At 42.0% G+C, this 23,917-nt stretch overlaps 1 protein-coding gene across 1 annotated transcript in view; it reads left to right on the plus strand. All coding sequences in view use genetic code 11, as the record gives it.

Annotated features, from left to right (window-relative positions):
* Positions 1–22,896, plus strand: part of EGR_03025 (hypothetical protein) — a gene marked incomplete at both ends in the record, with an annotated part of 33,567 nt that extends 10,671 nt beyond the window's left edge. Inside the window, 12 exons of the mRNA XM_024492274.1 lie at positions 488–848; positions 1,789–2,098; positions 3,193–3,243; positions 3,289–3,394; positions 13,321–13,503; positions 13,972–14,079; positions 14,739–14,826; positions 16,686–17,102; positions 18,733–18,942; positions 20,487–20,566; positions 20,626–20,877; positions 22,621–22,896. Of these exons, the coding sequence (XP_024353200.1) occupies positions 488–848; positions 1,789–2,098; positions 3,193–3,243; positions 3,289–3,394; positions 13,321–13,503; positions 13,972–14,079; positions 14,739–14,826; positions 16,686–17,102; positions 18,733–18,942; positions 20,487–20,566; positions 20,626–20,877; positions 22,621–22,896 (2,442 nt within the window). The remainder of the gene's footprint in view (positions 1–487; positions 849–1,788; positions 2,099–3,192; positions 3,244–3,288; positions 3,395–13,320; positions 13,504–13,971; positions 14,080–14,738; positions 14,827–16,685; positions 17,103–18,732; positions 18,943–20,486; positions 20,567–20,625; positions 20,878–22,620) is intronic.
* Between the last annotated feature and the right edge of the window lie 1,021 nt (positions 22,897–23,917).

The raw sequence follows: 23,917 nt of genomic DNA on the forward strand, positions 1-23,917 counted from the left end.
CAAATGGGGTGAGGAGGGAATGGTCCAACATCTCACCAATATGGTTTTTCAGTCGTTCTTCATTAACTTCTTCGAGTTGGTTTTGTTTATAAATGGGCTTGGTTCCAGTGAATACATCTATTCACGTCAATATTTCTTGATGTCGTTTTTTTTGTCTTCCACTGAGTGGTCCATTATCTCAGTAGAATAATTTCGCTCTAGCTTTCCTTGATGACTTCTCATTCGTTCATTTGACTGTTAATCCCATTTTTCATGGTATGGGACCGTTTTCAGGCTACTCGCAATGCTAATGAGCCACAGTTCCTTAGTTTTTCGATTTCCCTCTACTTTTATCAATCTCGGCACTTCAGCATCCGATGTTAGTTGATTAGGTTCCCATTTATCTGAAAGACTCAGATAATTGAATACTAAGCCCTCCTCTGATGTCTCATTTGTAGGACATACAGCACATATTGTAACCAACTGATGTGTTCTTCCTCGTCCTCAGACCACATTTCTTTGCTTCCTTTCAGAGGTGTCCGCCTCTTTATTCGCTTGTGATTTCGAGGTGCAGGGACTAAAATCCCTCTGCGGATGGAAGGACGATCCCAGGGACAATGGTGTTGCCTGGATCATTGTCTGGAATTCCGATCTTCACACCAACAGCCTTTGTATGACGCTTGCCACATCGAGTCGCTACGTGGCAGATGATGATGGCAATTTTGGTTTTGGCGGTATTAATGAACCTGTGATGCGAGCTAGGTTATGGAGTCCAAAATTCCATGCTGCAAAGACCTATGAGGCACCGCAGTGTGTCAAGTTCTCGTTCAAGTTTGATCAACTAGACGCCGAGTCATCTTCTTCCTTGAGTGTGATGCGTCATTCTGTGAGGTAATCCGTGGATTCACTGCATGCCGATAGGGAGAATTATGATTGGGTTGCAATCTGCCAATCTGAGGGAGAAATAGAAAGGTAGTGTGAAACTGCTGTGGCTGTTGACATACAGCTGCGGGAAGGAAGTCTTCCACATCCGTTAGCATTAGTGTCTTTTGATCACGACTTCGGAGATTGGTGTATTTATTGAATTTTACTGTATTTTTACATGACAGGGACATTTACTATGGTTCATTGTTATTTTGGAATTCTTGACCCAAAATCGGAACGAAATGACCAAAGAAGAGGAGATAATGAAGGATTGATTCTCACTACTTCTTGTTGCTTCAGTGATCTAGTGAGCTTGTCGATCACTTTCTATTGCACTTCAAGATCGGCGGTCTCCGGATTCCACGCTTCTTTTCTGACTTTTTCAATGACGTATAAAGGAGTTTCCTTTATACTGGCTCTGAATTCACTGTTTGAAGGTGATATTGATTGTTGTAGAAACAATGAGCGGAGGGCGTTTCGAAAGAGTTCGAGTATTCCGTTGACTCGGATACTGAATCCAGGAACGCGACGTTGCAAAAGGACAAGGGTTTAATTCGTCTCCTTCTTGATGCTTAATCAGCCTGGCGAATTCGGCTGTGATTGATCCTCATTCTAGTTCCAAGGTCGACGAATTTCGTTTATGGTTATCCATGCAGGGAGGCGTTTCCTTCCACATTGGTTCTGATTCTGTGTTGATACACCTTAAATCCTCATTTCAGGTTTGATTTCTGCTGTCTTCCCGTCAGAATCTTTCGTCAGTAGTACTTTTAACTATTCATTAGATCCACAAAACTTGTGATGAACATGTTAGTGGCGGCTAAATTGTTCTCTCGTTTCTGGAAATTCTTCCGGCTCTAAGTAGACCCCACTGTTTCCCCTTTTCAGCAGTTTCAACAGCTGGAAAGTCACCGTTGGACTGCCATTTCGATAATGCCTGCAGCTGGATGCCAGACCCTCGTGATAGCACAGCAAAGTGGCAAATTGAGAATGGCACCATGTGTCTGCGTCCTGTTAGCCTTCCACAGCATTTCGAATCCTTTTCCGATCTTGAATCTAGTCATAGTGATCGGCGTGCACGGCTATGGAGTACTGATATTCGTTTCCATCACAATGTTCAGTGTCTCTGTTTCATCTATTCTCTCAGCTCCACACCGGTGGATAAGTTCTCACTTTCCGTTCTGCTTCACTCGTCGGGGTATGATGGAGGCCCTAAATAGTAGCCTAGGAATATACCTCTGCCCATGGCAGTTAGGATAGGCTACTCTTAGATTTGCTTTTTTATTTTTGTCATTTTAAAGTAATCCATGCCTTTTATGCGTCATATTTATATTTTTTTATATATGGTTATTCTTCTTTCATTTCCACTTCGTCCTTCCATCTTGGTGTGCATGCTCCCAGATTTGAATGCTTGTCGTTTCGCTTTCACTTTGGGATGTCTGTCGTGACTGATGCTCTCTTATGACCCTTTGCTCCCTTTTTAGTCTAGCTGCTTATCTTGTAGGGAGTAATAAGGCATATAGGCTTCTACCCCCTCTTATCTTTCTTGTTTGACTGATGATTGGCTGCTACCTTCGTTCGTTTGAAACAGGGGCTTGGGCTTAGGCTGTAGCACTGAGTAAGATTAAGGTCTAGTCGTCCTGACTGTTGATCTCCAGGTTAGTGTCTACCCCTTTAAAAGCATGCTTGTTAAATTATGGTTTTTAGCTTTCTTAGGCGGGTTTATTTCCGGCTTTTGAAGCATAGTACCACTGCAAGTATGGGTCACACTCACATCTAAGGTCAAGCAACCAGTTGCTAAAATTTGCCTTCCTTCCAACTGTGCCCACACGTGTACCGCATCCTTCACAGTGCAAAGTCTGCTACTACGCCAGTTTTTTGTGTAGTTCTATATGTTGGCACACGCAAAATCATTATTTGCAGCGATTTTTTCCTCTTATTATTTCTTCACCTTGAAGTGCCTGCCAGCTAATTAAGGGCGAACATTTCGGTAGGCCTGCTCACACAGAGAGTAGCTAAATTTACTTCTTCCTAACGCCAATAGGGTCTTGTGGAATACAGTAGGTTCTCATTCCGTGTAGAGCGTGGCTGGTGTCACCTCCATTCCAGCATTTTTGCTTTGAAGGATTTCAGGGAACGTGAATCATGATGCGTTGGACAAAGTAGATACCTCCTCAGATGTCTTTCTTTTCATTATATAGTCTAACTCTTCCCTTTTTTTCTTCCTCTTTTAACCATCGTTCTATTTTTTCTTTCCTCTTTCAAACCGGCATTTCGCTCTCATTCTTGCAGAAACTGTCAGAAAATCCTAGACGCCATAACCGGTCAGGAATTTGAGGTTTGGTAAGGCGAGGCTTCTCCGTTATAATTCATTCCACCCTTATATAGTCGGCCCGTTCTATTGTGGAATTCCTCCGTGTCACGTGCTCCCTCCTCTTCTTCCTGGAATACCGCTCTCATAGACCTTGGAACTGATTCTTCGACTGATTTCAAGGTATTCCTTGCCCCTCGCTCCCCGTTTTTCCCCAAATTAGGGGTCCTAGTGTAGCTGGAAAGATTGTTGACTTCCCTTTTTTCAGTTCAATCTTGCTACTACTTTAGCCTTCTCCATTTTCCTCCTTTTGTTTTTCATCAATTCTCTCATTGTTATACAGAAATTTGCGAGAAGTATTGGATCTGGCTACAGGGAAGACGCTTCAGATTAGGTAAATAAGACATTCGTGTTGTTCTAAATGACCCTAATATAGTCAACCTGAAGTTATTTGGTCGTCCAAAGCGCTCTCGCAATCTCTTGCATGGCAGACTGCCCACGTATCATTAAACTCCAGCAGTAAGGCTGGGGATTTCAAGGTGAGACTGTTTGGTGTCTCCTTCCCTCTTCCCCTCCTCCATTCTGCCTTCCTTTTCTTCCACGATCTTTTTCTCTTTCTCACACCGTATTCCTTCTCTCTGCTCCTCCAGTAGCTGTAAAGATATTCGTGATCCAGCGACCGGAGATATTCATCATGTCTGGTAATTTCTCGTCCCCGTGTATTTGCGAAAATCTGTAGTAAATCCCATCACTTATGGTCTTCAAATAACACCATGGGTACGAAGTCCGTTTGGACACGAAATTCTGTCGATCTAGACAGTAATACGACCTCCGATTTTCAGGTGAGGAACTATTTAATTCGATCGTCATTTCATTAGCTGTCAATTGTTTAGATCTATGATATTGCTCTGTTTTTCACTCATTGTTAATTACTCATTATTCATAATTAGTTTCGGCACTTACTACAACGCTTCTGTGATTCCCAAAACATTGGCAGGGGGAGGATTTCAACTAACAATTAGGTTTACTTTTAAGGAAGTGCGCAGACATTGCAATTTTAAATTCGTGATAAAGGGCATACCATTTCTACCAATTATTCCTCATTTTATCATTCTCCTGCGTTTGTTTGATGTGAACTCACATTCCATCTGGAGGGCCTTCAATTCCATGGTTCCGTTGAGCCCAATGACCCAGATTAGATTTTGAGGTCTATAGTGTTCCTATGGCTACTCTTCAATCCTTCCAATTCCTCCTTTCCAATCCTGTTTAATTATTTGTCTGGGAAAACCGCCTTTGACTGTAATTTTTCATTGTCCTTCTAGTAACTGCCACTCAATCCTTGATCCTGTAAGTGGTGATGTGATCGAGTATTGGTAAAATCGTCTCCATTGCACATCAACAACCTCTTTCTAGTAAACCTCATCTCTTGTGGAAAAGCGAATCAAGCTCTGGGTGGCAAAAGACCTCATTGGATCTCATCTCTAATTCCTCTACTGATTTTCAGGTGAGAGGGGTATTTTAGTTAATGCTCGGCGTCTCTGTCTCTCCTCTATTTACCCACCTTATCTTCCCACTTCTCTCCTTTCTCTTCATCTGTTTTAGTAGTTAAAAGGAATGTACGCCTCCCCATCTTTCTCATAATAACCCTTATCAGATATCACATCAAACTGAAGGACAAATAAAATACTGGTAACTTGCGTCCCTATTTCACTATGACTACCTTATAGCAACCCAAAACATCGGAGCTGCGAGTTGGTGTAAAAGTGCCGTAGGTCCGACTTCGAGGTGATTGGCCTTGCAAACGGTTCCTATATCGTTAGCTCAGTGGGATTTTGTGTAAATTCGGCTTGTTTGAATCACCTGCACTCATCTCTTAATCTTACTCCCTCCTTCGTTTGCCGCATTATCTATTCTTGTCCTCGTCGTTCTCATTTAGCCTTTACCCATCCTAGATTTTGTCGTGATATTCCGGATCCTCTAACTGGCAAGATGATTCGATATTGGTAACCAATTTTCAATGGATATCCAGTAATTCCTCCTTGTTTAGTGAACCAAAAGCCCTGTGGTCAACAAATACTACAAGTGGTGCTTCTACTTGGTCCAAGGCCGTAGTTAGTTTGAACTCCGGCGAAGCTGTCCTGAATGGTGATTTTCAGGTATCAGTTGTAACACGTCTCCTGTCATCGATGCATGCAAAATAAGTAACTTATTCAGCTCCCATTTACCTCTTTTGATCTCCCCCTTCTTTTCCCTCTGCTACCTACCTAATCTTATCCTCTGAGTCCTTGTTTCCTCTACCTATTTACTATTTACAAGTTGTTAATTCTTTAATCAAAAAGTCAAAAGTCCCTCGTTATTTTCATGGTTTTTTTTGTTAGCACTTTCAATTTCATGTCATTTGTAACGGAGGCCTTTGACACACTACAGGTTCGACGTCCAGTTAGCATAGTGTCATTGTTGATCTGTCTTCTGTGACGAAGAACCATTTCCGGGCATTTAGTGTAGCCCTACCAGGTGGTGGATGTTCATGAAACTCGATAGTGAAATCGGTCGACTTAGAACTCTAATTCTGCACCGAACTTTCAGGGTTTGAGACTTTATTATGCTCCTTTTAGCCTTATATCACGATTGAGTTGCTCTGTGCCCTTTTCTTGTGCCTCTTCATCTCTTCACTGTCATTCCCTCATCTTGTGGCAATATCACTGTGGCTGTTAAAGATGCACGATATTGGTTTACTATGAACAGGTCGTTTACCAAGACAGTAATTGACCGATTGAGTTTAATTTAAAATCCTGCAACTTATTCCTTACTTCCTCGCTTTCCCTTGCTTTTTCCATTTTTTCTTCTAATGCTTTTTTTCTCTTTCGTCTCAACTCAGTCGTTGCGTTCAAGTTATTCATCCGCTAACTGGGAAGCCGTCAAGTTTTTGGTGGGTTGTTCAGCCGTCTTTTGGTAACACGCTCCATTCTCTGATAGCTCCAATGATGATCTCTGGAATACTACAGGTTCAACGTCAGATTGGCAAACTGTCAAAGCCGACTTGGCTTCTGCGGCTAAGAGTGATTTTCAGGTATTTGTCGTGACCTTAGTTCAAATGCAATTGATTGGCTAATCTAAGAGCGCATCTTAATTTAGCTTTCAAAATTTTACCTGGTTATTCTTCTCATTCTCAGTTAGATTTCTCTCATCTCGAAATCCTGTTCTACTTATTCACTGTGGGCGGCTTTTCTTTCGTAATAGGCTTTGGACTGCTTTAGTACGCTTCATCGCAATGTAAAATCCAACATTAAGTAGAGAAGAGTTGTAGATGCTCCCCTAGCGGTCTGTTTGGTGTGCTTCTCCTTCAATCCTGGCTTTGCTCTTTTTCGTCCGTTTTCCTTCTCCCCCTTCTCATGTTAATTCCACTTTGCTCCCACAGATCCTGCCATGAATTTGTGGTCCCTGAAACTGGTAAAAAGATCCAATATTGGTAACCATTTTTTAAGATTCCATTAACACAATTCTGTGCGTTTAGTGAACCAGAAACTTTGTGGTCGGAAAATGCCACAAGCGGTGCATCCACTTGGTCAAAGGCCGTAGTTAGCTTGGATTCTGGCGAGGGTTCAGTGAAGACCGATTTTCAGGTACTAGCTGCTACTCTTCCGAACAAACGTTTTGCAAAAGTAATGAAATTCGCCAAGTCCATTTCAAATAAGGTTATGAATGTTGAATCACCGCTTTTGATCTATTCCTTCCTCTTTTCCCTTTCTTCTCTTTACCTGATATTTCATCGTCTTCCTAACGCCTTGTTTCTCTTATCAATCCAGTGACTGCGTTCAAGTAGTCCATCCTGTGACTGGACAAACTTCAAGTCATTGGTGGGTTGTTTTGTAGTCATTGGGTAACACGCTCGGTGTCTTGCTAGCTTCAACCAATATCTCTGGAACACCACAGGTTCGACGTCAGGTTGGCAGATGGCCAAAATTGATTTGACTTCTCTAGCGAAGAGCGACTTTCAGGTATTCTTCGTGATGTTGCTGTCCTATTTTGTCTAAAGACATCACGTTGATTTGTCTACCAATCTCCCTTACTTATCTGGGCACTTTTTACATCCATGGCTTTTTGCGTTCAGTATGCAGACTTCTTTTCCTAATCATTTTAGTGCAGGCTTCCGTTTTTCGACTTCTCTTCGTAGCATTCCCATCACAGTTACGATCTATCTTGGAGCTCGCTCAATATCATTTTGCTTCTCATATTTCCACGTAACATTAGTTTGTCTTCCCCGTATTTCAGTTGCTATTTTGCCTCTGGATCGCGCAAAATTCTACCAATTAATGTCGGTGTTCACTTTTTATATCTTAATTTTGTCTGTTAATTATCTTTTGACAAGATCTAATTGCAAAACGTGGGGAGCAAGCTGTCTCGGAGTGGATGCTTGTATAACATCATCATCTTTGGCTTCTTACTTATCTGTTTCTTTACTTTTAAATATTCTTCCCTAATGCTCTATTTCTTCGGTTAACTCAGTCGCTGCGTTCAAGTTCCCGATCCGAAAACTAGGAAACCGGCAAGCCTTTGGTGGGTCGTGTGACCTTTAGATAACACTCAACTCCTTGCTAGCTTCAATGATGATCTCTGGAACATAACTGGCTCTACGTCAGGTTGGCAGACTGTCAGAGTCGATCTTACTTCTGTAGCAAAGAGTGATTTTCAGGTATTTGTCACGAGCTTGGTCCCCTCATAACAGACAGATATTACTAACTTCCTGCATTTTAAGGTCCTCTACTCATTACACTTATCTTTTATAACTTTTGACGATGTCATTCACCCACATTCGTGACAATCTTAAATGCTTCTCCTGGTTACTGTCGGTTCGTTTTGCTTCTGTTTTGATTTACCTTCATTCTCTTCAGTTGTAGTATCTCTTTACTTCTATCTCATTGTAATGCTTTATCCTTTCATGCATCGTATCTTCACTGTTCGAAAGTTCTTTAGAATCAATGTGCAGGTTTTTTTTTGGAATTTTACTAACTTCAGTGAGACAAGAGGAAATGGTTATTTGAGTGTCTGGTTTGATCCATCAAACTGAAGTCCTCACTTCTTACCTGTTTTCTGTCCTTTTTTCGTGCCTTTCCTATCTTTCCTAATCCACTGCCTCCCATCGATTTAGCGACTGCGTCCAGGTTGCCAACCCGAAAGGTGGCAAGGCCACAAGTGTTTGGTGGGTCATTCTGTGGTCGTTAGATAACGCGCCTAACTCCTAATAGCTTCAGTGAGGACATTTGGAATACAACTGGCCCAACATCAGGTTGGAAAACCGCTAGGGTGGACTTGACTTCTGTGACAAAGAACGATTTTCAGGTATTTGTGGTGGCTTTGGACTCCCTAACTACTGGAAAGTATGCGTCACTAAAATTTTTTGGGAATTTTAATGCGTCTTGAACAAGGTGCTAGCTATAGTTACGCCTTTTCAACATCTTACTTAAAAACCCTTCTGTTGAGCTGCTTAGCGCTCATGTATCATGATCGCCTTTGGTTGAGTAATCGTGCAAGGCCGCAATTCCCACGAAAATTAATTTGACCCCTGCCTGAGTGTGCCAGTTTGGAGAAGTGTGCTTCTGCCAAATCTCCTACTCCCTTACTGTCTTCTTTTGCCTTTCATTTCCTGCCCTTGAATCCTTCTTAACACTTCATCTCTTCTGCCACCTCAGTGACTGTGTTCAAGTTGCTAATCCGAAAACGGGAAAACCAACAAATTTCTGGTGGGTAACTTGAGGCGCTTTGGATAACACACTTGATTTCGCATTAGCTTTAATGATGACCTCTGGAACACAACAGATTTATCACCGGGTTGGCAAACCACTAAGGTGGATTTGACGTCTGTGGCCAAGAGCGATTTCCAGGTACTATTCGAGACTTCACCGTCTCACCTTAGTTTACGTGTTTATTTGACTAATCAAAGGATACTTTTTATTCCATTGTACCACTTTTCAAGCACCCTCATGCGCATCTTTTAAACATATTCCTTTAATTTATCTAACCTTCAGTTCCGTCTCGTGTTTTCCCACTGAACCCACATCAGTCCTTTTTAATCATGTGCTCATACGGTTTCGTGGCAGAATCATTTTAGTTCTCAATCCATGCAGTGTTCTTAAGGACCTTCACTCTGTTCTTGCATTCCAGCATATTTGACTTGCACTACTTTGTTTTGCGAAGGTAGTTTTCTATCTATTGTAATCGCCTTGGTTTCTTCAATATTATTTATTGCCACACCTGTTTCAGAGACTTTGTCGGGAAATCTATAATCCTCTAGTCATCAGAGTGATTCTACATTTATTTCTGATTCCGTGATGAATGCTAATCGTTGAACCAGAAATTTACCATCCTTCGTGGTTTTAAAGTCGCAAAGATTTCTTAGCGTAAAGCATCGTCATTCTCGTGCTATTAGTCCTTGGATTGGTAGTTGAGAAGGTAGTGCGGGTAATGGTGTGTCGGTGTTTAACCATCTGCTTTTCTATCTTCTACTTCTCTATCTTCTCTCCTTTTTTCCCAATAATATTCTGTCCCTTTTGTTAATTTAGTCGCTGCGTTCAAGTTCCCGACCCGATGGGTGGAAAAACTACAAGGGTTTGGTGGGTTTTTGACGAGTTTAGGATAACACGCTCAATTCCCTGTTAGCTTCAATGACGATCTCTGGAATGCCTCTGGTCCTGCGTCGGATTGGCAGAATGCTAAAGTCGATTTGACTTCTGCAGCAAAGACCGATTTTCAGGTATTTAGCGTTGTTTCACCTTAGATGGCGTCAGTCAAGCCAATAAACGAAGCAAATACATTTTTCAGGCAGCATTTATAGTGTAATTACATTTCGTTAATAAGTTTACGTCGTGTCGTAAAATCGTACTAAATTGTCCCTTCTTTCCGGCTTGTTTGGGCTCCTTCTCCTTTGACTCTGCCCTCTTTTTACTTCATTCTCTTTCCTTTCTTTGCCGCATTTCTGCTATGCTTCGCTCTCCACAGGTCCTGCAGTGAATTTGTGAACCCTACGACAGGTAAAAGGATTCAACACTGGTAACTAGTTTCCTTGGATTTCATTTAATCGCTCTCATCTGTTTAGTGAACCAGAAACTCTGTGGTCGGCGAATTCAACTAGTGTTTTTTCGACTTGGTCCAAGGCTGTAGTTAGTCTGGATTCTGGTGAATCCGTCGCAAAGAGTGATTTTCAGGTACCCGTCAAAATTTTGCTATCATCTTCGATGGGCTAGTAGAGGCAGTTAAGTAGAACCGCTAAAAAACTATTTCGGTGACATTTGTGTTTTTTGTTATGCTTTGTCACCTTGCCATTCTAGTGGCATTCCTTCTGTTCTGTTTCTTGTCTATTTTTGTCGTTTATAGAGATATGTTTCGGTACTTCATTATGCTAAAATGTCATGCTCAAACTATTCTTTGACAGTCGTGCCTCATCAGTAGTTTCGACTCGTGAAAAATTGTCACTTTTTCCCTAAATCATGCCTTTCCTGAATTTCTGAATCCATTTTCAATTGGTTAAACGGAAGATTTGGCTTCCTCTGAAGCCATAAAGCGACTTACAATATAATCTAAAAACATCCCTGTTTGTAAAATAGCAGCTCTAATCATGAAGCTTGTATGCTGATTTGGATGGATTAGATGTTCATGCCGCTAAATAGCTCTATTACTGTTAAGTAGTATTGAAGATTAAAACGTGGGATTGCTTGATGCTGTCTTCCTCAAACCTCCTTCCTCCTGCTCTTCTTTGATCTTTTGACTTTTTTTTCCACCCCAACTTTAATCCCATTGAGTTCTTCCGTCTGCTCTTTTAGTAACTGTAAAAATGTTCGTGATGCCGACACCGGTGAAATTCACATCATTTGGTAATTTTCCGCCTTCATTTAAACTGGCAAATTTGCAGTAAACCCAACCAATTGTGGTCTTCAGTCGACACCGAGGGTGCGCATTCAGTATGGACACGGGCTTCTGTTGACTTAGGCAGTAATACGACCTCAGATTTTCAGGTGAGAATAAGGATCTCAAGCTCATTATTAGATGGAATAAACAAATTATTGGAGAGGGTGAAGTAGCCAACATGCTGATTGATTGTTCATTTCCCACCTCTTTCTTTTCTCGCTTCTGTTCTTGTCTTTCCTTAACTTACATCCCCCTCATTAATGCCTACTTTTCTCATTAATACAGTAACTGTGTTCAAGTTATCCATCCAAAAACAGGAAAACCTTCAAGTTTTTGGTGGGTTTTGACCATCCTTAGATAGCTTATTGGATAACCCATTAGCTCCAACGATGAGCTTTGGAATATTACTGGCCCTACGTCAGGTTGGCAAAGTGTCAAAATCGATCTAACGTCTCTGACAACGGGAGATTTCCAGGTATTCTGCACGATTTTTGCTGGCTTTCTATTAGTTGTGTGTCCTCAGGAGGTTAACCGAGAGGCCGTGCCTAGTTATCACTTCCAGATTTTGAAAATTCTTTCGTCATTGCTTCTGATTATAGGTAAACTTCCTGGCCCTGATTAGTTTTCCTTTGTAGAGCCGTAGTAACTGCTGAATTATACGGAAAACTGGGCTTTTCTTTAAGCTTCATTCTCTTTTGATTTTAATTTTAATCTAGTTCGCTTCGGTAAAAATATGTATGATTTGACCGGGGTGAATTTTTTTCACATATAATGATTCCCAATGTTCCTTTTCATACTCATGCTCATCGCAACCTTACAGAAAATGGTGAAATATTGATATAGATACTTGGTTTGGATAGATTGGTGTTCCCAAAATTACGTGACCGTCTTAATCGAGGGTGACTGGAAACCTTGAAATGTGGTCGCTTGATGTTTTCTTTCTCCTGCTTTCTTTTTGACTCTTTTGATACTCCTTACTTTCCCTCCTTACTCTCCTGTTTGCTCTTTCAGTAACTGTAAAAAGCTTTTTGATCCCGAAACTGGTGAACTCCATACCATATGGTAATTTTATCGCTTTCATTCCAACCACGAGCTTTGCAGTAAACCCCTTCGATTGTGGTCTTCAACTGACATCATAGCTGGGAATCCCGTTTGGACACGAACTTCTGTCAGTCTAAGCAATACTTCGGCCTCAGATTTTCAGATGAGAGTTGACGGCCCTAGTTCACTGTTTTCGGCCAAACAAACGAGCTAAGATTGATCATTTCAGCGAAGTTACTTCGTCAAGGGTATCTCAACTGGCAAACTTGAGTCTGTGTTGAATCAACTCTTTCAATCCCTTCTCCCCTACAAACCCTTTCCTTCTATCTTTGTTCATTTTTTCTCTTACCTATTTCTTCCATGAATTTAGTCGCTGTATTGAGGTTGCCGATCCGAAAACTGGAAAATCGTCAAGGCATTGGTGGGTTGTTATATGGTCTTTAGGATGACAGGTTCAACTCTCTATTAGCTTCAATGATGATCTCTGGAGTACCAATGGCTCAACTTCGGGTTGGCAAGGCGTCAAAGTCGATCTGACTTCCGTAGTGAAGAGCGACTTTCAGGTATTAGTCGCAGCTCTGCTGTCTTGCCCTGGTTCATTGTATTTGGATGGGGTTGTTACTCGACAGGTCTTTTGGTGTCAGTGTTCGTCAAATTACATCACTTTGTTCAACCTCCCCTATGACTCTGTTTTTCATTTTTCCAGTTCTTTTTTCTATTTATTCCACTTACTTTAGATTTCTTTCTTTGTGTTCGTTCTTTCCTTCAGCCTACTTGGTTTCACTATTCTTCCATTATTCCTTTTACTGTTATTGTTAGGTTCACTTTCTGCTTCCTATTAATCTTGTCCTGACATTTCGATCACTGTAATCAGTAAATTAGTCGAATCAAACATCCCAGTTTTTATTTGATCCCATTTAACTTATCATTTGGAGTGCTTCGATAAAGCTGTTACTGACTTGGTTCATGACGTTGTCTCTCTGCACTCCGAGTCTATTGTCCTCATATTCAATAAGGAAGCACTGTTTATTCGGTAATAAGTTACTTTGGCGTGGACAGTCGCGTGTTTGTGTTGATTTATCTCGCTCAATCTCTCCTTTACTATCTTTCCTTGCCTTTTCCACCTTGCTCTCTTTCCTGACATCCCTACTCTTCTTTCAATCCAGTGGCTGCGTTCAAGTCCCCCATCCGATAACCGGAAAGCTGTCAAGTGTATGGTGGGTCTTTTGACAACAGAAATTCTCATTATTAATAGTTCCAATGATGATCTGTGGAATGCCAGTGGTCCCACTTCGGGTTGGCAGAAGGCCAAAGTTGATTTAACTTCTGCGGTGAAAAGCGATTTTCAGGTATTTTATCCAACTTTACTGTGATCCATGTAGCTAGTCAAAATAGAACTCTAAGTTCTGTCATTAATTTCGTATACCAGTGTTAGAAAGTTATTTAGGCCTCTGGTTAGTCATTTGGTGCACACTTGCTCAGATCATTTAAGCCTCATCATTCCGACTTTTTTATCACCTCAACTACCCTTGTTTTCCCGATGTTTCTATCCTGACTGCTTTTCAATGAAGCTGCGCGAAGTCTGAACGAAGTTTCCATAAGATGCAGGAGGGCTACTTAAGTTTATGGTTATATGCTCCATTTTGCTTGTGTGGATTTTCCCCTTTCTCTCTTCTACTTCCGCTTATCATTTCTCGCTTTCCTGTCTTCATCACTAATAGTGTGTTTCTTCTGTCACTCCAGCGACTGCATTCAAGTTATCCATCCAAAAACCGGGAAGCCTACAAGTGTTTGGTGGGTTTATTAGTGGTCTCTAGTTCTCATTCATTAGCTCTAATGAGGACATCTGGAAAACCACTGGGTCCACGTTGGGCTGGCAGAATGCCAAGATCGATTTGACCTCTGCCGCGAAGAGCGATTTCCAGGTAGTCAGATACCCTAACCGACAGACTAAAGTAACCACTCATCTGCGCTTCTTCTAACCAACTGGTATCTTTCTCCCCTCTTTAATCTCTGGCCTTGCTTTACTAACTCATCTTCTCTTTCACCCATTCCCGTCTTAGTATTTGATGTGTTTCCGTAATATTCTGCTCGTTTTAAGGACTAAGGCAGCTTCAATGGATATCCTAGAAAAACGCATAAACTACTAGCTAATTATTTACTTCTCTTTTTGCATTCGCTTTATAACTACACTCCCTTTCGTATATCTTCTTTCCTTCTATGTTATTTTTAGACTAAATCCCATATCATGTCGCCTTGTGGGAGTAAGACTTTCATTTTTGGTAACTAATTGTGAGCCTGTACAATATAGTGTAGCCTAGTGAATGAGCTGGACCATTTCTTTAGCGGTTGCTGCATCACACACCCATTCACGCACCCGCAAGCAGCCTGTAGACCAGTTTGGGTGACTCAGCGCAGCCCTCTTTGCTTACGGCTTAACTACCACTGTTGTTAGCGTAACTGTAGCTCTAGGAGTAATTACATCCACATTGTCTACAGGTTGTCATTACGTCCTTTCTATAACATCCAGCAACGCAGCTATAGCATCAGGTCTTGACGTTTAATTCCCTTTTTCTTTCTTTAGATTATTCTAGAGGGAGTTATTCCTGCTGGCTATCCAGATGCAAGAATCTGTGTGGACAATATCACCAGCTATACGGTGCCCTGCAGCGGTGCGTTGCTCTTAATTTACTTTGACTTGGATTTTCTACAAACTGTAACTCATAAGGCACTGGAGTCGCGGAGGGGCTAAGCGAGCAGTGGCATAGGTCGTGGAGGCTGATTCGCTCAAACAGATATATCATGTTATTGCAAAGCTGCCCACCCTTTTACACACTTCTAAGTGGCTGTATCTGATGGTTTGTTTCACATTGATTTGTTTGCGAGTGTCGGTCGAATCCATGATGTGCATGCTGCGTGTGCCACTCAGTTCTGTCGTACGGGTTTGACCTGGTCTGTTTGGACGATACTTTAAGCGTAATTTACACTACTTTTTTGATTGGAAAAACAGCGCAATTTTTATACATTGTTTTGAAATATTCGTCCATTTTATGGGTGCATTAACTCTTGCGTAAAAGTCGGTCATATTTTCTGGACGATCAAATATAATTGGGTATTTTTTAGCCTCCTGCACCTTATTTCCAGTAATTGATTTTCCAAACTTTTATTTGATGTCTTTTTGGGAGAAATTTTAGAAGAAAGCGTGTGATGTTATTTCAAATAGTATTCATTGAGGCAATTATTAATCGGTTGAATCACTAGACCGATTTAGCCGTCTGGAATGCGAGGATTTCAGTTGACCGGAGCTCTCGAGTGTGACGCGTTTAATTGGCACGCGTCAAAGTGGGCATCAAAGGATGATTTGCGTATTTTTTTAGGCGACGTTAAGGCACTTCTGGTAAACAACATCGTGGATATGTCTACCCAAATAATTTATTCGTTTATTGAATGTCCGTAGTCGCCCAGATAAAGTCCGTAAATAGCGATCAAAACATTAACTTACGCGCACTTAATCATAATGAGTTCGGTGGAGAGATTTTAGGAAAGCGTACTTTGGTGGCGTTTTGAGGATTGAAAGCAATTATCGGCAATAGTGGATCACGGAACATAGGATGGAAAGTCGGTAGTTTTTTAACACGATAGACTTCGTCGGATAGGAAAAACGGACAATGTGGCAAGCGAACTAGCTCTGGAATTGGTAGATGAGATTTTGCTAAGGCAAAGCATCTGCTGCTTACGAAAATAGTGCTGTTTAAACTGATGAATCCACATTTAGACTCGGGCTATGCATAAACAAATTGAAGTCCCTTCAGGGAACTTAATCACTTTTTGCCTATCGCTGGTGATCCTTTGCCATACCTGGTACTCCACAATGGCAGAATTTGAGCCATCTTCAAGGTATTGAAGTGTTTAACGTAAACTGCTGGATTGATAGAGATCTGTATTGTCGGTAGCTTATTCGTGCCCCGGTGGAATTATTACTTTTCCTATTCTTGTTTGAGCAGTGGTAGAATCGGCTTTGGATCTAAAATAAGGGGTTTTGCATATCTGTACCTTTGTAAATCCAGAACAAGGATCGCTTTGAAAGCGTTAAAACATTCCTTGCAAATTGCTGACTGAAATTTGTCTGCATTGTTGATGGCTTGGGCATTGACAACTGACTTATTCCCTGCCCCTATCCTTGTTTGCACTACAACTTCATCTCCGATATGTTTGTCTCTGTAATGACAATGTCTTCAATGTATTTCAAACTGCCAGTGTAAAAGTTACCTGCATCGATGATGACTTAGAACATCCACTGGCGCGTTACCTACTGTGCTATTTCTTGTTTAAAGTGTTAAAATCACTTTTTGGTCTAGAACGTGGTATTTCATGCTTAGTCCTCTGGTATATCAGCAGCAGAACTGAAGCTATCTTCAAGAAATTGTATTGCTTGCAAATTGGCGATGTAAACAAACTTCTGGATCCACTAAATGCGACGATTCTTGAGGTGGTTAATGCTCTGATCCTTTTCTTCCCTCTGCACCTCAAGAATTGGAACCCAAACCGGTGAAGCCCTCGACCGCAACGTACACTTGGGCGCAGTACTTCGGGATCACCTTCATTGTTGCACTGGCCTTTGGTCTGCTCATCCCTGTACTCTTCCTTGTGGGTATCATAGTGGTGTGCCGACGGCGTCATGCCTATCGCCACCACCACTGCATGACCAACGGCTCTGGCGGTGGCATGAGCGTCAGCGGTGCTGGCAGCGGCAGCTACGGTAACAGTAAGCTCTTCTCCGCCAACCTCTGGCACTACATCGGGGGCAAGGAAGTCGCTGATGATCCATTCGCAGAACACACCGCCAGCATCCACCGCCCTCCTTTCTCTGCCCACAAATTCTCCGATGGCACATTGGGCATGCGTGGAGATGGAACACTTGATCTCCCTGATGTTGTCATTCCTTCTGGTGCGTGCCACTGTTATCCTAATAACTCTATGAATGCCACCTAAACCATTTATTAGATTGTGGCCGGGTTATTCCCAAGATTATTATAAGGCGTGCCAGTCTAGAATTACGCCATGGTAGCTGAATCGTAGTCAAGTGTGCCTTGAAAAAGTGTCATCTATTTCTGACCCCTCGCCGTGATCATGCTTCTGCTTCGACTACTACAATTTCTCCGGCGAATCGCAGTTGGCTATGGGATGTGGATAACGAACAAGTAATAACCACTTTTTATTTTATCCGTGATAGTGACGGGGTTCCTAAATGTTGGATTTTCTGTTAGGGGAGCATTGGTAAAAGCTAGGAAATCTTCTGTTATGAATAAATTTGCTACACTAGTTAATTTGCGTAGGTAAATCTGCTTAAAAGCAGCAAAGGAAAAGGGTTTAATGTCGTCAGATATTGGTTTTGGATCAATGAGATTGCGGCAATATTGTATTCAACTCTTAAATATGACTTCTATCCGTTCAGATCTAGTCCTTTTCTAGCATTGATTATTGAACAGAAATTGACTTTAGAATGACTACTAAAGGTCAGTGTTATTCAACTAGCTCTTCTATTGTAAACCTTCCTCTAATCAGCTGCCCGTAGTGCACGTCTTCCTTTAGTGGTGCTTTTGTGAGGCATTTATTCTGAGAAATGGGAGTTGTTGTTCTTTTAAAGTGAATTTTCAACACTGGCACCGAAGTGTCATCTAAATTGTTAGAATTAGCTTCACCATCAAATACCTCAGGTGGCATTAACAGGACTCCACGCCACAGGCCGATTAGTGCCGGACTGTAAACAGCATACGTAAAGCAGATGTCATTTTACCATTGTCCGCTTTACTGCTTCCTCTACCGACAAGCCATCGTTCATGCCACCAGTGTCGTCGTTTCGTTCTTATTTATGCTTATCAGGTGCTGATCAACGTCGTACGAAAACGATAAGACTACTAATACTTCTGGATCGCGGCCAGCAGTACCTTTTATTACTTCACATCGAACAGTGTGTTGGTTCCAACAAGTCCCTTTTTAGATGCTGGTTGTTTCTTTTGTGAGGGCACTTGCCTAAAATGAAGATTCATTTAAAAATTGTGGTAACATGGTGCAGTTTGTGAGTATTTATGACCTTATTGTGATTCATGTCTTTTATCTGCAATTCGCTCTATTCGATACAGTGAAGAAAATATATTATATATTTGCATTTAGCAAAATGCTCACTCTTCTGCAGAAAAATTTCAATCCAGATCTCGTCCTATTAAAAACATTGGTATTGACTATTTGTGGGGTGATTTATATGCACTGCTACCCATGGTTTCAATGTAGCTAGCATATTCTTTGCGAGGGTATATCCCACCGTGCTGCCACTAATATGGGACTGCAGTTACTTTCCAAATGCGCTAATAAGATGTGGGGGTGTATCAACATTGTTGAATAATTTGAATACTTGAGGTCCTGATGCACCAAAAGCATTGGGTGCTAAAGAACTGGTATCGTTCCCAAGTCTGTTATCACTAGTTTTTATCTGAGTAGACCGACACTTGTGAAGTTGGGCAAATATTGTCTAAACGCTTTGGACTGACCTCCTCGATCTGTCTGCTTCTCCTCTGAAGGACGGGTGGTGGGTGGAACCCTGATACGCCAGACCTCGCAGCCAGCGTACAACGGAGCACCTTACGGCTACCAGACAATGGTGACAACGGGCAAGGCAATGCGCTATAATGGCGTGCCCATGGGCCCGCCCAGCAACATGCTCGCCTCGCAGCCCAACTTTACCATGGACTTTAACAGTCAAAGTGCCATGCCCAACATGGTCCAACAAGGTAACCGTTCCTCCAGTTGTTCATATCTTCATTTGCCTATTATCTGTCCAGCCTCATATATTCTCTATTCACTTGTCGAGTGTATGTCTATCTGTTCATTTAGCCTGTCCCTGAGACTAGCTCTGCACCTACTTTTTAGTCTATCTATCCAATGAGTTGGCTTCCTCGATCTCTCTATCTTTTTCCTTTCGGCTTATCTATTCACTCATTTACCTCCATCTATCCCACTTCTCCCTCTTTCACGAATCTTTTGATTCATGGCTGACATAGCTCTGCAAATTACCTATTTTATCTCACTAACCCGCCTTCCTGTCTCTCTATCTATCCTCCCCTTTCTCCCTGTTCAACCATATGCTGATTTATTCATCGAATCAGGCATCCTTCCACAGTTGCACTTCGTTATCAATCAAATGGTATCAAAACGGCTCCAAAGTGGGATGGTAGTTTTTCAGGCATCAAGTATTGTATACAGGAGAGGTCAATGTTGTAACCGACGCTCGGACCGTCAGACACCTAGCGTCATCCAAAAATACTGGTAATTTCGAGGGATCCTTGTAGTTTACTCGAAAAAATAGGAAGATCGGGGTAAAATCTGGAGATGGTTTACAAGGCGGGTGTGGGATCTATGGAACTTGTGATTGAAAAATCCCGGAGATGTGCTGTCATGCGCACTTAATATTACCCTTATTGTTTCCTAACATTGCTTGCTTCCCTTATAAAAATTAAGATTTGGCAAGAGCTTGAAAGGTATTGCCAGAAACAACTTATTTGGATCATATGTGCAACACTGCTGAAAGAGTTAGGAGTTAGCATTATGCCATAGTAGTGAATGAATTTGATTAAATGACTTTTCCGCATAACCCCTCTTCAATGCATTTCAACCATAAAATAAACCGTTTTTAATAGCTACGTCACCAAATAAGCTGATTTGAAATAAGTCTCAAGACAATTTTAATCATACCCCTGAACGCTAGCAGATAATTGAGTGTCGGACAGAGGAGAGCTATCTGTCCATATTGGCAGATTAGCAAATAATTCCTCTCTTTTACCTCCTTCGCTCGGGCAACCACCAAGTGATGCTGGTGCCTTATCTAGCTATCTGTTCAATTAGGTAACGATGTGATCTTTGATTTGTTTATGCATTTAACAGCGGACGCTGAGTGGTAGTATGGAAAAGTGAAGCACACTTTCTTCTCCATTGTAATGCATTTAAATTGATGTGTGATGTAGCTATTTTATTAATCACTCTTATGTCCGTCTTGCAACGATTACAATTTGTTACGAAATATTGCCCTTGAGTAAAGATGAGTGCGTTAATTTTCCTCAAAGAGGAAGATGTGCTCGAAACATTTTTTTACTTTGGTCTATAAGTGTGCTCAGCAAGGAAGCATGGTTTTCTACCTGGGCTCTTCCGAGTAAATCCTACCTTCTTCATAAACCTCAGGCTGGAAACAAGAACCAACTTCAGTTTTCGTCCGTCCAAAAGGGAGTGCTAAATGGTATATTGATAACTGGAACCTATCCTTTTTCCTCCTTTCCTTCAGGCAACCAACAAATGATGATACCGACCGCAGGCGCTCCCGCTCCAAGTCAAGTGATGGTTCAAACCGATGCTGCTCAGCAGGTAAGTCTCCGCTCTCATCTGTCTCTGTCCAGGCGTGCTCATTTTTTTGTTATCCTCAGCAGATGATGGTCCAGCCCGCAAACTACTTCCAGTCTCTGGCTCAACCAGCTACCCCGCTTTCGGGCTCTGGCGCCCAGCCCGCGATGGTCGCTCCCGCGGCTGCTCCCGCTCCGGCTGCTACTGGTGCCATTACCATGACGACTTCCGCCGTTCCGGTTGCTGCCCCTGCTGGTGCAAACATCGCCATGGACGACAATGGGCCCTTCGTGCTTCCCGATCCGCCCTCGGATCACCAACAGGAGCGTGATCAAGTAAATCTTGCGCACACACACACACACATGGACGTGTGATTTATACGTGTTTGTTCACTCGTTTTCTTAGGTTCTCTGTTCAAATCCGTGTATATGTAGGTGGGAACGCGGGGGTGGGGCTGGAATTTGTGTGGGCTGTGATTAGCATAACTGTGGAAAGATGAGTGTATCCCCTTTTCGCCTTTCACCTTTTCGGTTTTTCTGTCATTGGTAAGCCATGAATTACACCTCTGTCGTGGAGATTGCTGCAAAGTAGCCGGCCTGCTGTTGAGGTTCCCAGAGGTATGGATGTGTAATCAAAATACAACAAGAATAGGTCGAAATTTACATCATTTCCCCCACCAGTGTAACTTGATGATCCTCAACAACCTCTAAAATTAAATTAAACGTATATTTATCGAAAGCTCTTTAAAACTTGTAGAATCCTCTTCTAGTACTCTGTTTTTATGCAACAGATGGATGGGAAATATATTGTGAAATGATGTTTTGCTCTTAAGAGGGCATGAAAAATGCGTTCTAAATCAAATATCAGCACAAATGTGTTTAACATAAGGTAAAGCTTTCACTGATTCGTGAATCATAGCATTCTATATTCACTTTCTGGGGTTGAATACTCGCGTGTTTGCTGAAGGCAACAGTGTCACACCAATATTGCCGTCTTTTCACCCAACTGGTTAGATTTCTTCTGCAGTTTCCTGAACCAAATTGTCTCTAATCTTGTGTGATTTTGATGCTTTGGCTGTTTTGACGAAATTCCTGCTGTTAACGATTCTGTTTTTTGTCCACACAAGGTATTCATGAGTTCAAATTATTATTTTAGGGAAGGCTATAATTCTCTTACATAGTATTGGGAAAAGGAAGTTCATAACATTAGATGTTATACTACCTAAGATTATGTAAGTCAAAGTAGTTACTTTAATAGGTACTAAAACTAAACACCTCTTGTTTTCAACTGTCGTTGTCCTTTTAACGGATTACTTCAGAGGTTTCCTCATTTCTTGTGGTTACAGTTGAGCCTTTTGAACCTGTCTCACCAATACCAGTGTCTAAACTTGACAATCCGCTAGTAGAAGGCTGTACGATAGGTACCTCTGTCTTCATACTGAGAAATTGGCAAAGATGAGTTTGTGCTGCTGGTGTATGGTAAACTCCTGTTCCTCCTTGGCGCAATTGTTAGGGCCATTTCAACTCCCAAGTGATTGTCCTTGTTCTTCGCTGCATAGCCAGTCAGCTTCCTAGATGGAAACACGTCATTATGTCGCATTAATTCACAGTTCAAATTATTAGGAAATGTTTGGTGATCATAAAATATGCGCGGTTGAAATACCAACACCTCAATGAAATTCAAATTTATGCCACCATTACATAACAGACTGGTTTCTTTCGCTCACCGAAGGAAGACAAAATTCACTTGTGAGTTTAGGCATGAGTCGTATCTTTACTGTCATCAAGGAATAACGCATCCCATTATTTCTTCTAGCATCTCATCGAACTACATAGTTCAATAAAGTTTCAAGTTTTTCCCGCTAAAGGTGATAGCTATTTAGTGAGTAATATCAGAATTTAGATGTGAATCAAATTCAAAATACGTTTATTTTACCTGGCGGAGGGAAAGTACGTCCTTTTACTTGCATTTTATTTGTTAAACTCGATAACGTTTCAGGATGGTTGCGGTCGCAGATAGTGATCAACTAGGTTCCTTACTTGAGCAGCAGTTTCAGCCACTCAATTGGTGTTTTGCAGGTCGCGGCTGCCTTGGATGCGCTTAATGCTGCTACGGAGCCCCCACAACCACGCCAGACGACGTCGGCTGCAGCTGTGGCTAGCGGTGAGCACCCTCCACCGGGCTACGATGAGGCAGTGGGCATGGCAATCACCCGTCCCGCTGGCGGTGCTGATGCTGCTGCTGCAGCCCCGGTTCTTCCTCCACGCCGCACTGCTCCTGCCAACAACGCCGCCGTTGCTGCCGAATCGCTGAGCTTGGCGCAGCGCTACGGACTCCCGGTGGCCGAAATCTAAGCTGGCGAGCGGGCGAATGGGGGATGTATTGCATCGGATCCTGGCCGATCCAAGCAAGGCGGAATTCCTCACGTCCAATGCGCCATACTATTACCATTAATACTAATCGACTCTAAAATCGTCATCGCTTTCCTTTGCCATCCTATCTCGCTCTCTCACTCACGTTGACTCTGCTTGCATGCATTTTAGCTTTAGTAAACTGTCAAGGCAATCAAACGATCTTTCTCTTTAATCTCCACTTTTAATCATCTCTCCGCGTGCATGCTCTCCTCAGTTTACTAGCTTTTCAGTTTCACTTCCCCAATGACGCTATCATCAAGTAATCGTTAATTGACAACCTTGTTTACCTTCCATTTTTGTGTGTGCTTCATCGGCTTTTAACTCGAATTGTGTCATCGAATAAAGTTTATCCCTCATCCCATAAGACGACTCTTGGTATGCATTTGTTTTATTTATTTGTGGGTGTTGCTATGATACTGTTCCATCACAGAACCACCACTTCACTAAGCCAACTTTTTATTGTTGATTTCTAACTGCTGCCATTTAACTTGACGATAATTATGTAATACCGTAACTTTCTAATGATGCATCTGCACTTGCTGTCTGTGTTTGCGAATTTCTTGCCCAAATCACGAGGTATTGGTGACTTCTTCGTCTAGATTTGTTATTTTATAATTTACCCTCGCGTTTCGTTGCGAACTAAAGTGGTCATGTATTCTGAACGCAGTCACCTCGACTTGAGGTGTACAATGCTAATCTCATTTAACAAATGATTTATCCATAGCCTAGTTTGAATGCATCATCCTCGTCCCAGCCATTGCCGTACTGTAGACACTCGTTGGCCACCTTAAAGTTGGTGTTTGGAGCTGCATGACCTGCTACGCTGGTGCTGCAACGAAACGCTTGTATGAAGTTGGAAAGAATTTTGCCTTTTTTCGATGGTTTTTAAAAGCGCAATGGTGGTCAGTATCCACACGCACCAGAAGAGCTGAAAATATTCACAGGGAATTGTCCGAGGTTA

The sequence above is a fragment of the Echinococcus granulosus genome (genome assembly GCF_000524195.1).
Source record: "Echinococcus granulosus chromosome Unknown EG_S00015, whole genome shotgun sequence".
NCBI lineage: Eukaryota > Metazoa > Platyhelminthes > Cestoda > Cyclophyllidea > Taeniidae > Echinococcus > Echinococcus granulosus.